Raw genomic sequence first — 12,823 nt, forward strand, 5'->3', positions numbered from 1 at the left:
CTGGAAAGCAATATAGTGGTGCTTTTATTACATTTTAAAGTGGGTTGTGTTCAATTCTGATACAGATCCAGCATTTCATTTTTAAAATGCAAATGTGAAATCAATGTAAAAGAGGGTTTGCTTTTTATTTTGGCATATATTCTGCATGTCACTATGGAAAAGTAATGTCATGTGTGCTTTGCAGTGCAGTGCAGTGCAGTGCAGTGATTGCTTTTCAATCTGGCACAAATTCCTCTCCATATTTAAAGCAAATTGGCATAATAGCCTCGACAATACTTAAAATTAGTGCTACTGCCCGCTCCCTAGTGCTGTGCCAATGCGGAGCTGCCCATTACAGTTTCTGACCACAGCATCTCTTAGATACTGCTCACCATCTGTTGTCATCTTACTCCTAAGTATGAAAAAAGCCATTTCTATACCGGTATGGACTGTGCTCACATGGTATGATCCAGGCAGGTGAAAGACTGTCTGGCTTTGCAGTTGTTGTCCAAGGGTTCAGAACCTGTTGAGGCTGAACCGCAGCAGCCATACAGCTCTACATCTCAGTGCAGTCTCAGCCACTGGGCCATATTTGGTCCAGCCATTTTCACGAGGTGTATATAGTGGACCGTGAGAACTGGCACAAGCAAAGCAAACACATGTGGGGGGGGGACAGACCAACACACAAAAACACAACAACGCAGCTACATGGGAATATGGGACGAGGCTGAAGTTATCCGCCTGCTTCTTGTTCGAATTTTCCCGTTCCACCTTAAATGAATGTAATTGCTGCACCGTTTAAGGTGGAACGGGAAAATTCGAACAAGAAGCTGAGCCAAGCTTCGTGAATGTGGGGCATGGAGAGGCGCAGAAAGGCTGCATCGATGAAAAAAAAACATGGCAGACATGGAAATACGAGCCTGAACAGGGAGAGAGTGAAGCCGGGAGAAGTGTCACGCCACAGTCGCGCCCTGCTCTGTGTTTATGGAGCCGGGGAGGAGGAGAGCTGCCCGCGGGCCTGTATGAGGAATGCTGATGGACAGAGACTGTAATGACTGTAATGTTTGTACTCACACATCAGCGAGAGTCTGGCAGAGAAACTCCGTCTGTGTCCGAGCAGATAGAGGAGTGCTAACCGCGCCGATCCTGCATCATTCTCTCTCTCTCTCTCTGTGTCCCCCTCCTCTCTTTCTCTCCCTATATTTCTCTGTCTCCCTCTCTCTCTCTGTGTGTCTCCCTCCTCTCTCTCCCTATGTTTCTCTCTCTGTTTCAGTCTCTCTCTTTTTCGCTGTCTCTCTCTTTCCCTCTCTCTCTCCCTCTCTCTCCCTATATTTTTCTGTTTCTTTCTCTCTCTCTCTCTCTCTCTCCCTCTCTCTCTCTCTCTCTCTCTCGCTGTACAATAACAAAAGCGGTGCGCGTGAGCGTCTCCCTGGGCTTCAGCCAATCACGGCGCGGCTCTCAGAGGGAACGGCGGCGTTCGACCAATCGGAGCGCGCCTCTGCGTCTCGGCCCCGCCCACCCCCCCCCCACCAGTCTGAGGTCTGTCTGGGTCGCGTCTGGATTCACGGAATCGGCGCGACTGTTTTTTTAAGGTGGCGCCGCACAGATTACACACACCCCACCCCCCCTCCTTCTACTACCCCTCACTCTACTGCTCTACTGCTTACTGCTCCCCCCATCACCACTGACCCTCCCCACCACCACTGACCCTCCCCTTATTGCCCTCCTGCATCAATTTTACTTATTACTTATTATACTTTCATTTAACCACCTATGTATATATATATATATGCATATGAAAATCCATGTAATTTGATAAATAAATAAATAATATATATATATTTTTTTTTTAAACAATAAAATAATTAATAAATAAGTTTTACTTCTAAAAGTAACGTTTTATAGCACATTTAAAAAATCCTCCATTTATCAGAAATGCATGATTTTTTTTATCAGTTAATCATGATTTCCAGCATAATAAAGTTTAGTAGCTTTGAAGCTGGATAATCACGTCGAGATGGATAATCATGACAATCAAGTGTTATTATAGTCACAAAGGAAAAAGTTCTCTCCACAGCCGTTTGTCTTGTATTAAAGGGCCCATATCCCCATATCCTACCTTTTCCTACCATTCGTTCCCCCCTGAGGTCCACTTATGACATTTGTCTGGTTTTATGTACCAAAAACAGTCATAATAGTTTTACATGAGCCTCTCTTTATCCTGTAGAATTAAACAGGCTGTTTTGTGCTACCACACCTTTAAAGGGGAATTCCACCAATTTTTCAAAATCTCTATGTAATTGTATGGTTAAGATGCAGAGTCACTTAGAGCAGTTTGGTGTGAAATGCTCTGTTCTAGAGAAATTTCTCAAGTCAGAATTGTTCACAGTGGTGGTGATAGGAACCAGACATCCACCTCTAAAAGCTCCCTCACAGAAAGTTACTACATTAAATAGTTATAAATACACTGCCTGCTGACTGAGGCATTGTTTTCTGATAGTTTTGAGTGTTGTGAGACCAAATAGTCCCCAAAGAAAACTTTTTTTTCCATATTTTCCACTATTTTAACATCATCAATATTCCATGTAAAACTGAGAAGACACATGTAGGTTCACTGGTGGTTTTGGATAGTAAATAAAATGGCTATATTTGTAGACATGGTAACTGTAAAGAAAGTTTCTATAGAATTTTACATCACTCTGAATAACTTGATGCAAACACTGAACTAAAAAATCTCTTAAGACTGATATGTAAATTAGCTAGGTTCTGATTGGCTGTGTCTCATTCAAAAAGCAATCTGGGCTGAAACACTCCTTTAAACTTCAGTGTGAGTGGGCGGGGCTAAACTGCTCAATAAGCGGATGTAGAGGAGTTGTTTTTTACATTTACATTTACATTTACATTTACAGCATTTAGCAGATGCTCTTATCCAGAGCGACTTACAAAAAGTGCTTTGTCTATCCAGAGAAAGTATCTTTGCTAGTTACCAATAGGTCAGAGAGAAAGCCAGTCCTGAGCTCAGATACTGCTAGAATCAGAAAGTCATTATAGACACCTAGAGAAAAAGGAACAGAGTTAAACACAGAGCAGTGCAATACAATACAATACAATACATAAGTGCAGTACAATACATTACAATCAACACTTAATTCAGTGCTCGTTTTTTCTTGACATCGAAAAAACAACGAATTTAAAACAGACCAATTCTGCTAATTAATTTCCATATATGGACTGTGGACTGGGAACAGTATGTTTACAAAATGCTATCCTTCAATATCAAACATATTTATTCTAAGAAAAGGAGGAAATGTACGTTTTCCATGATATGGGCCGTCTAAGCCTAATAACATGGAGTGATTTGCATTTTCTTTGGAGCTGGAAAATCTCATTTAAAGTTCTTGTTATTCTTGTTATTCTCAAAGTTGCTCTAAACGCAAAGCCAAAAATAAGCCTCCAGCATGTCCTACTGTGAGCTAACAGGGGCAATCTTTGGTTATTTTTCCCAGCAGTCTGTTCTAAATCTGTCATTATTAGAATCACATTTAGAGAGACTTCTTGTGAATTTTACATCCTCCCTCCCTTTGACCTTTGGCCTGGTCAAAACTCCGTCCCTAAACCCGAGGTCATCCAGAACTGGCCTTCTGCCTCTCCGATTACAAAACATTCATTATTTACACGAGCAGACGCACATAGCTGGCATTTTACTGCTGATTCAATTATACAGTGATCCACCAGGTACAGCTGCACTTTATTCCGCCTTTAAATCCAATTTAGTGTTTGAAATATTTTAATAGTTTGATCCTGAAACAGAAGCTGAACTGCATTAGGTACATTTAAAACTTCCTGTCATTAAATAAGAGTAAAGAAAGTAGTGGAGTGTTAGAAATCACTGCTGTTGGAACAAAACCTTGTATCTCCATTTTTGTCATTTTTCAGTTTTTGACATAGTTTTAACAAGCATATTTCCCTTTACTTTGTGTGTAAATTTCATGATGATTAGACCAAAAGAAATGGCCCAAAATTGCTTGGAAAAAAGTCTGGTTCCACTGACTTACATTAAAAGTAGAGTGGGTTTTTCTTTCTCCTGTAAAGTTACCATTTTGGAGATATGAGGTTTTGTTCCGACAACAGCGATATGTTTATAATTAATAAGTTCACTGAGTGCCACTCTGAAAAGTGAGGAAAACACTTTTTAAGCATGGAAACTGCTGTTCAAAAGTTTGAAATCAAAGTTTTTAATACTATCAAAACAGTCCGGTTGTGGATGAATGTATAAAATGGTTCTAATCTGCACAGTAAATAATCAACAGGCCACTAAACTGTAAATGAAAATGCTGAAATGTTTTAATGGTTCCAGAATAAAAAATGAATTTCTAATAAAATTAACATCCAGAATTCATATTTCAAGATTACTTAAAAAAAATGAATGTTAATAGTTGATTACTGTATATTATTCAATGAATACCTGAAAGATTGAAGTCTAAAAATACCTTTCATACTGCAAGTTTTATACTGTACATTTGACAGAAAAGACAAATATGGAACCTGGAGGAGTTATAAATGTAAATGCAGTGTAAATATTTTCACTGTTCTAATGAACCGTTTTCAGGAGAAGGAGAAGAATATCCATAACTTTTAATGAAAATTAAAGGGTCCATATCACGGAAAAACAAATTGGGAAAAAAAGAGTGTGATGTACTATGTAAACATTGTTAAAAGTTTCAAAACATACCGTTCATACTGTTCACCAGTCCATATATGCATATGTGGAAACAAAGCTGCAAAAACAGCCAGTTTTTAATTGTTTTTGTGATGTCATGAAAACCGACTTACTTACATGTATCTACCATTTGAGCCTACAGGAGTTTAGCTCCGCCGTGTTTAAAAACTCCAGCAGCACTGCTGTGTCTGATCCACTCATACCAGCACAACACACACTAACACACCACCACCACATCAGTGTTACTGCAGTGCTGAGAATGATCCACCACCCAAATAGTGCCTGCTCTGTGAGGGTCCATGGGGGTCCTGACCACTGAAGAACAGGGTAAAAGGGGGCTAACAAAGTATGCAGAGAAACAGATGGACTACAGTCTGTAACTGTAGAACTACAAAGTGCACCTATATAGTAAGTGGAGCTGATAAAACGGACAATGAGCGTAGAAACAAGGAGGTGGTCATAATGTTATGCCTGATCGGTGTATGAGTCTTAACAAGAACTGCCTGTTTAATTTTAAGGGATAAGAGAAAATGGTCATGTAAAAATAAAATTATGATGGATTTTTGTTACATCAAAACCACAAAAATTACATCAACAGAAAGGAAAAAAAACAATACAACAACAATCTTTCATATAGGCCCTTTAATGTTATAAGATTTCCTAAGGGAGAAGTAATTTTGGACCATTTCCATCAGCATTCATGGAATATTCACACAACATAAAGGCCAGCTAGAGTTTTTAAATGAATAGGTTTACAAGGTTCCTTGGAACATTTACAAGGACAGCATAGAACATATGTGCATTTCATAAGGCTTAAAATGACTGAGGAACGATTGGAGGGATAAACATTCCAGTTCCAGATGATACTCAGCCCAGGACCAGCAGGTGAGACAATACGTTTGTATTTCACATTTACATTCTGGACAGTATTAGGGTCCTAAACAATCCATCAAATAGATCAAATGTGAAAGTGGCCAAAGCTACAAGGACAGTGCATGGAAAACAAACATAAATACAGTGATATTAATATTGTACAATTTGTTAATTTACATACATTTCAACATATATGAATCAGAAACATTAATGCCAGATGCAAATTAGAGGCAGGCAATCATATATCCATTAGGCTTAACTAGTAAAGAGGACATGGTATTGACAACACTAACAGTTAAAGGGGAATTCCAATGATTTTTCAAAATTTCTCCATTAGTAAATGGTTAAGATGTAAACAGAGTCATTCAGAGTGGTTTGGTGTGAAACGCTCTGTTCTAGAGAAACTTAAAGTTGGAATTGTTCACAGTGGTGGTGATAGGAACCAGACGTCCACTTCTGAAAGCTCCCTCAGAGAGTCATTCCATTAAATGCTGACCGTCTGATGTCCGAGACATTGTTTTACTAAAGTTTAGGGAAGGTTTTTATTTTATACATTATCACTATTTCACCATGATCAACATCACATATACTCAGAAGACTCGTGTAGGTTCACAGGTGGCTTTGTATGGTAAATAAAATGGCTATATTTGTGTTGTAGTCATGGCGACCCCTGGTTCCTATCACCACCACTGTAAAGACATCTGAACCATTTCACACCAAACCACTCTGAATCACTCTGTTTACATCTCAAACACTGACTTGTGCAGAAATTTTGAAAAACTAGTTGAGTTCCCCTATAATTCAACACTCATGATGTTTTTGTGCACTTATACAAAAAAAAATTATATAATAGTTTCTTTGGTTGCTTTTAAAGGAATCATCCCAAAAAATCAAATGTACAGACCGTATGCAAAAGTTTGTGCACCCTTGGATAAATGGCACGTTTTGTTGATTTTCTAACTGAAAAAATGTGGCCTGTGCAAAAATTCTGAACATTTCATGTTGTATTTTTTTATAATATGTAAAAATCAGCACATAAATAGAAACCGTGCACTAAAATTTGCAGAAAGATGTCATTTCTAAGTGTGTTCTCTGTAGAGGAAGTGTTATTCCACCTTACCGCAAACATAGTCGATTGGCCAAGGCATGCTCCGTGTCTGAAGTTTGCTTCTTTAGTTTTATACTGGACTTGCACTTTACACAGACTTGGTACTCGATTACATTAGTCTTGGGGTTCCAGCTCAAGTAAACAAGCAAATTTCAGACACCAAACATTTCTCAGGCAACCCCATATGTTTGGGGAAAAGGGAATGTGTAAATTTTGAATTTTCAGTCTATTCCTTTAAATGAACACATTAGCTGTTTCGCAGTGCCACACGTCTGCCGATGCTGTGCATAGCTCAGAACGTTTCTGCTGAAGCCTCTGCTCGTGTACAGCAGATGCACATCGAGCTGGGCACAGTGTGATGGTTCAGTGTCTTTAAGCGTAGATCGTCATGGTTTGCTTGGTGACCGAGTGGAAAACGCTCCAGATGTTTCCAGCATTGTTTTTCTGCGTGCCGTCTCCTTGGCCACATTATGGTTCAACCTCCGCAAGCGTTCCTGCAGTGAAAAGGATGAGAAGAGGAAATAAGAATGGAAGAGTTACCTCATATACGTTCACTAGCGTTCAAAAGTACGGAATCACCGTTAATGGGCTGGAGGTTAGGGAACCAGCCCTGTGACCGGAAGGTCGCCGGTTCGATCCTCTGAGCCGACAGTACGTGACTGAAGTGCTCTTGAGCAAGACACCTAACCCCCAACTGCTCCCCGGGTGCTGCGGATAGAGCTGCCCACCACTCTGGACCCCCTAGTGTGTGTGTGTATATTCACTAGTGTGTATGCTGTCCCCGTTGTGGGACTAATAAGGGTCTCTTAATCCTAATAAAAGGATTCTAATCTGCTCGTCCTGTAAAACTTCACAGCACTCAGCTAACTAGCTGCAAAAAGTGGAGAAACGTTAGAATGATGAACAGAGCTGTAGAAGATGCGAAGGACTGTATCAGTGTCTGAAGTGCTGAGTCATGGTTTAACAAGGGTCTCTTATTACAAGCCAAATGAACTCAGACCCCTCTAAACGGCCCCAGAAACTAACCCAACTCAGAACACCTCTTGAGGAGGTCTCAGTTCTGTTCGTTTGCAGTTTGTTTTGTGGCTCAACTGATTTGTGCATTGTGAAAACAAAACGGCCCCAGTCCGCTTTTGCTCTGCTTTACGGTGAAGACTTCAAGGTTTACCAAACGCACAGCCACAGTCTTCCAGCACTTCAGCAGGTCAAAACAGACCACCAACGATCATTTGTGAGGTTCTACTCAGGATAAAGCCTGTTCGTTTGCTTCATGGTGATTTTACTGTGGCTCACGCTGGGCACACAATGCTGAGGCAACTCACCGTGGCAGACACGTAGGGTCATTTTTAAAATTTTGTGCGATGCGCTTTGGCCAATCGTTTAAGTGTGGCCAAAAGGAGAGCAGCAGGCGTGTCCGGTGGTCACCTGAAAGGTTAGATTTATCAGAGAACGCTGCCCACTTTGCGAGCGCTGCGCACACCGTGAGTGGCGTGAAAGGAGTCTGAGTTCTAATGGAGTTGTGGTCTGAACAAGCAGTGGTCTGAGATCTCAAAGGACCAGAAAGAAAACTGTGTCCTCTTTCAGTTCACTTACATTGTGAACACAAAACGAACTGAGGTCATTTGCAGTTGGTTCGCTTTCAGGTTCACTTTAAGGGCGTTTTTACACTTGGGCCTCAGTGTCTGAAGCCCACTGAGTCATGGTTTTCTGCCCATATGTGAACAAGCCAAACAAACTCGGACCCCTCTAAACAGCCCCGGTCCACTGAATGAATGAAAATTCACCGCTGCTTTAGCTTAGTGAGGAGCACAGCCAAAAACAGAGCCCACCGCGGCAGACACGCAGGGTCATTTTTCCAATTTTGTGCAATGCGCTTTGGCCAATCGTTTCAGCGTGGCCAAAAGGAGAGCAGCAGGCATGTCTGGTGGTTCCTCTGGCCACCTGAAAGGTTAGATAGATAGACGTTGCCCACTTCACAGGCACTGCGCACACCGTGAGTGCTGTGAAAGGGGTCTGAGTTCCAACAGAGTTGTGGTCTCAACAAGAAGTGATCTGAGATCTCAAAGCAAAGAAAAAGTGTCCTCTTTTACAGTCCACTTACATTGTGAACACACAAAGAAACAGGTCATTTGCAGTTGGTTCCCTTTCAGGTTCACAATAACAGAACTCAGTTTGGTTCATTTGAAAAGAACTATATGTGAAAACACCCTAAAATGACCGAGAAAGCTGAATAATACTAAGAATGAAGCAACTGTGTATTTACACTGACGTGACTGTACAAACTGTGACACTGCATCTTGACAGACAGACAAAAATGACTGCAATTCTATACTAATACTACTGTACCAGTCGTCTTCTTTATTATTATTTTATTATTTCTGTTTTATTTGCATCTCACATACAGTCACAACATTTCTGAACTGAACTGACTTCATGCTTTGCTGGTTATTAACACTCCTCACCCAACTCATGAATATTTATATGATTAGCTGAGAGGTTTAACTGTATAAATATAAAGACGAGGACATAAACGAGCCGCAATCTTGTTTAGAATCACTTACTTGAGCGTTCTGAAGGATGTTGTTGACCAGAACCACTCTGCGCCGTGCATTCAGCAGTTTCTTGACATAGGGGTCCAAGTCAAGGGCGACTTTCTGATGCTCATTAATTCTGCATAACTCTGAAAGGAAAATGTGCAGACGAAATAATCAATAATCATACCAGTCATCATTATACACCGTTACACAGTTAGTATTACCAGTATTGAGCACTGTTACCAGTTGCCAGGTTGTCAATGTGTTCCCGAAGCTCCACTTGACTCTCTCTGTGTGGAGATAAAGACAATCTCAATCAGCTGTTTTTCTCCTGGCCTTTTTCTCAATAATCACACTCAAAGTTAAAAATCAATACTCAATAGAATAAAGTGCAAAATACTAATGAACAAATAAACAAAGATAAAGAGAGTGAGAGGAGGAGCATAAACTCATTCCCAAGTAAAAGAATTGTTACTTCAGTGAAATAATGACTTGAGCATAATGTAAAAGTAGCTACCAGCAACAACTTTAAAAGAGTCTGAGGTGCAAAAACTCCTCCAGAAGAGCTCTTAGTAAATGCAGCATCTATCAGCACAGCAAGTGAAGCCTGTTTGACTGGTCGAAATCAAATGCTAAATCTGCAAAATGAGAGAAGTGAGCACCTGTAAAGCTGGATTTAGCATCTCAGGAGCTAAACCAACACAACAGAATGAAATTAAAGAGCCCATATCGTAGAAAACAAACGTCCTTACTTTTTAATATAAAATAGTTAAATGTAGTATGAAAACACTGGTTCATATTGAAACTTTTAGCATTCATATATATATATATATATATATATATATATATATATATATATATATATATATATATATATATATATATATATATATATACACACACACACACACACACACAAAACCCTATTTCCAAAAATGTTGGGACGCTGTGCAAAATGTAAATAAAAACAAAATGCAATGATGTGCAGAACATTTAAACCCTATATTCCATTGAAAATTGAAAATAGCACAAAAACAACATATCAAATGTTGAAACTCAGAAATTTTATTGTTTTTTAAAAAATATCTGCCCATTTTGAATTTGATTCCAACAACTTGTTCCAAAAAAGTTAGGACGGGGGCAACAAAAGGCTGGTAAAGTTGTGTAATTCTAAAAAAAAAAACAAAAAAAAACACACACCTAGTGGTTGATTGGCAACAAGTCAGTAACATGATTGGGTATAAAAAGCATCTGAGAGGCTGAGACTTTCAGAAGTAAAGATGAGGAGGGGTTCACCACTCTGTGAAAGACTGCACGATCAAATTGCAACAATTTAAGAATAAAGTTTCTCAACGTAAAATAGCAAAGAACTTTCTTGCTGTGATCTTTGGGCCCTCAGGCAGCACTGCATTAAAAACAGACATGTAGTGTAAATCACTGCATGGGCTCAGAAACACTTCATAGTTCATCACTGCATCCACAAATGCAGGTTAAAACTCTAAAACGCAAAGAAGAAACCATCTATAAACAGGATCCAGAAATGCTGCCACCTTCTCTGGGCTCGAGCTCATTTAAAATGGACTGAGGTGAAGTGGAAAAGTGTCCTGTGGTCTGACAAATCAACATCTGAAATTCTTTTTGGAAATCATGGACACTGTGTCCTCCGGACTAAAGACCACTCAGCTTGTTCTCAGTGCACAGTTCAAAAGCCAGTATTCATGATAGTATAGGGGGGCATTAGTGCGCATGGCATAGGTGACTGGCACATCTGTGAAGGCACAATTAATACTGAACGATATGTACATGTTTCATATGTATATTACATGTTTGATATATACATGTATGTAAAACCACACTAAAGTCCTAAGGGGGAAAAAAATAAAATACAAGAAAAATTTAGGATAAGGGCCCTTAAAGCCCATATTCTTAAAAAAGACAGTTCTTTAATGGTTCTTAAAAAGTAAAGGGAATGGATCTATTAAGAACCATGAGTTCTATACAGAACCATTTCATGGTTAAATGATTCTTCAGATTGATGGAGAACGTGTGGAATATGGTTCTATGAAAACCTAGTTAAAAATGGTTCTATATAAACCCATTTAAAAAAATGGTTCTATATAGCACCAAAAAGGGTTCTGCTTTTATTACGATGTCAAGCTATGATGTAACAACAGAAGAACACTTTTTGGTGCTACATAGAACCACAACACATTCGCCATCAATCTGAAGAACCATCCAAGCATGAAACGGTTCTATATAGAGCTCGTGGTTCTAAACAGAACCGCTCCCTTTACTAAAGAACCCTCAAGGGACAGGAATTTAGGAAGTAGGGTTAGATGTAAAAGACCAGAGTGGAACTGAAAACAAAGCTGATCTCTGAAAGTCGGAGTGAGTTGGAAGCAACTCTACGGAGCTCCGCTGGTGACATCCTGTATAAATAAAAATAACGCGTGGCCACGACTTAGTGAGGCACGGGAATGAGATGATTAAGTCGTGGCCACGACTTAATAAAGCGTGGGGGTCTGGATTTAATACACGCAGACTCCGCGGTTACCGGTCTGCAGTGAAGGACGCGGGTCGTGTTGTTGTTTATCTTACCGCTGTCATGGCAACAAGCAAACCCAGATCTGCTGCGTTTGTTTACCTGACCGAATGCACGTGTAGATCCAGCTGCTGCACCGCTGGCTTTAACAGGCCCAGCAAACCTTCTGCTATCGCATCTTTGCCAGAAGGGGTTTCCACCACCGCCAGCGCAGCCATCTTACCCAGCGCCAGAGAACACGGACAGCTAATTCTCGCGATACTTTAATGCAATCGAATTGCCCTTCTCGCGATATGTTGACAGCTGCGGAGAACCCCGCCCACTCCTACTCGTGATTCTGTTTGATCCAGTTTACGGAACCGATTCTTTTGAACTGTTCTTTTCAATGAATCGTGTGTCCGATTCAACGGTTCATTCAATGACAAATCAAATTTATTATTGCCTTATACTTTTATCTAGTATTATTACCAATAACAACAACAATAATAAATAAAATAACCATATATCATTTGAGATCCAGTGAGTGAGTCTCATGTTAACATGTACTACCCTAAGAAACTTGATTCTCACACACTCAGTATGAAAATTACAAAGTCAACTTTACTGGATGGTTTGCGCTATAATAATAAATTGCTAAATATTATTAATCATACTTTATTTTATGTCTTTATGTACAACTCATGTCAACACTGCAAAGCTGCTATTTAAAAAAAAACGTATTAATTTAAACCCGTGAATCGGTTCGATCGATTTATCGAAAAGAACCGATTCGTTCATGATTCCTACATCGATACGCACCACTGAAGCCACAGATGATTGCACGATTTTATAGAGGCGCTAGAGAGTCTTCAAGAAACGGGAGTGAAGCGAGATAAATGGGTATATTCATTCAGTAAATACGTTTCTAGTCCATAACGCAGTAACTTGATCATATGTTTGAAAAAAAGAACTCTTAATCAAAATAATTTGTGTTTCAAAACAATTACTAATGTTTTCCGTTTTTTTGCGGGGTAAATTGCTAGCATTGTTGCTACAGTCAATGTTTTCATTCATTTTGAATTTATAAT

The 12,823-nt window shown here is 39.7% G+C and overlaps 2 protein-coding genes across 2 annotated transcripts in view; both read right to left on the reverse strand.

Annotated features, from left to right (window-relative positions):
- si:dkey-222b8.1 (uncharacterized protein LOC560317 homolog) overlaps positions 1-1,228 on the reverse strand; it is a 40,232-nt gene extending 39,004 nt beyond the window's left edge. The window contains exon 1 of the mRNA XM_036565996.1: positions 1,054-1,228. The gene's annotated coding sequence lies outside the window, so the exon portion shown is untranslated. The remainder of the gene's footprint in view (positions 1-1,053) is intronic.
- A 4,098-nt stretch (positions 1,229-5,326) lies between these two features.
- Positions 5,327-12,008, reverse strand: snapin (SNAP associated protein). The gene is made up of 4 exons (XM_036565997.1): positions 11,859-12,008; positions 9,458-9,504; positions 9,242-9,360; positions 5,327-7,174 (listed from the first exon to the last, which is right to left on the reverse strand). The coding sequence occupies exons 1-4, from the start codon at positions 11,972-11,974 to the stop codon at positions 7,067-7,069; spliced, it is 390 nt and encodes a 129-aa protein (XP_036421890.1). The 5' UTR covers positions 11,975-12,008; the 3' UTR covers positions 5,327-7,066.
- Positions 12,009-12,823: the final 815 nt, after the last annotated feature.

The sequence above is a fragment of the Colossoma macropomum genome, unplaced genomic scaffold, assembly GCF_904425465.1.
Source record: "Colossoma macropomum unplaced genomic scaffold, Colossoma_macropomum, whole genome shotgun sequence".
NCBI classification, from domain to species: Eukaryota; Metazoa; Chordata; class Actinopteri; order Characiformes; family Serrasalmidae; genus Colossoma; species Colossoma macropomum.

Bases quoted from the DNA above. Each gene is read 5' to 3' on its own strand.
- snapin (XM_036565997.1), bottom strand. From the start codon at position 11,974: ATGGCTGCGCTGGCGGTGGTGGAAACCCCTTCTGGCAAAGATGCGATA. The intron at 9,505-11,858 runs GTAAACAAACGC...ATCTCCACACAG, and splicing joins CTACACGTGCATTCGGTCAG to AGAGAGTCAAGTGGAGCTTC. The intron at 7,175-9,241 runs GTAAGTGATTCT...TTTTCACTGCAG, and splicing joins ACATCCTTCAGAACGCTCAA to GAACGCTTGCGGAGGTTGAA.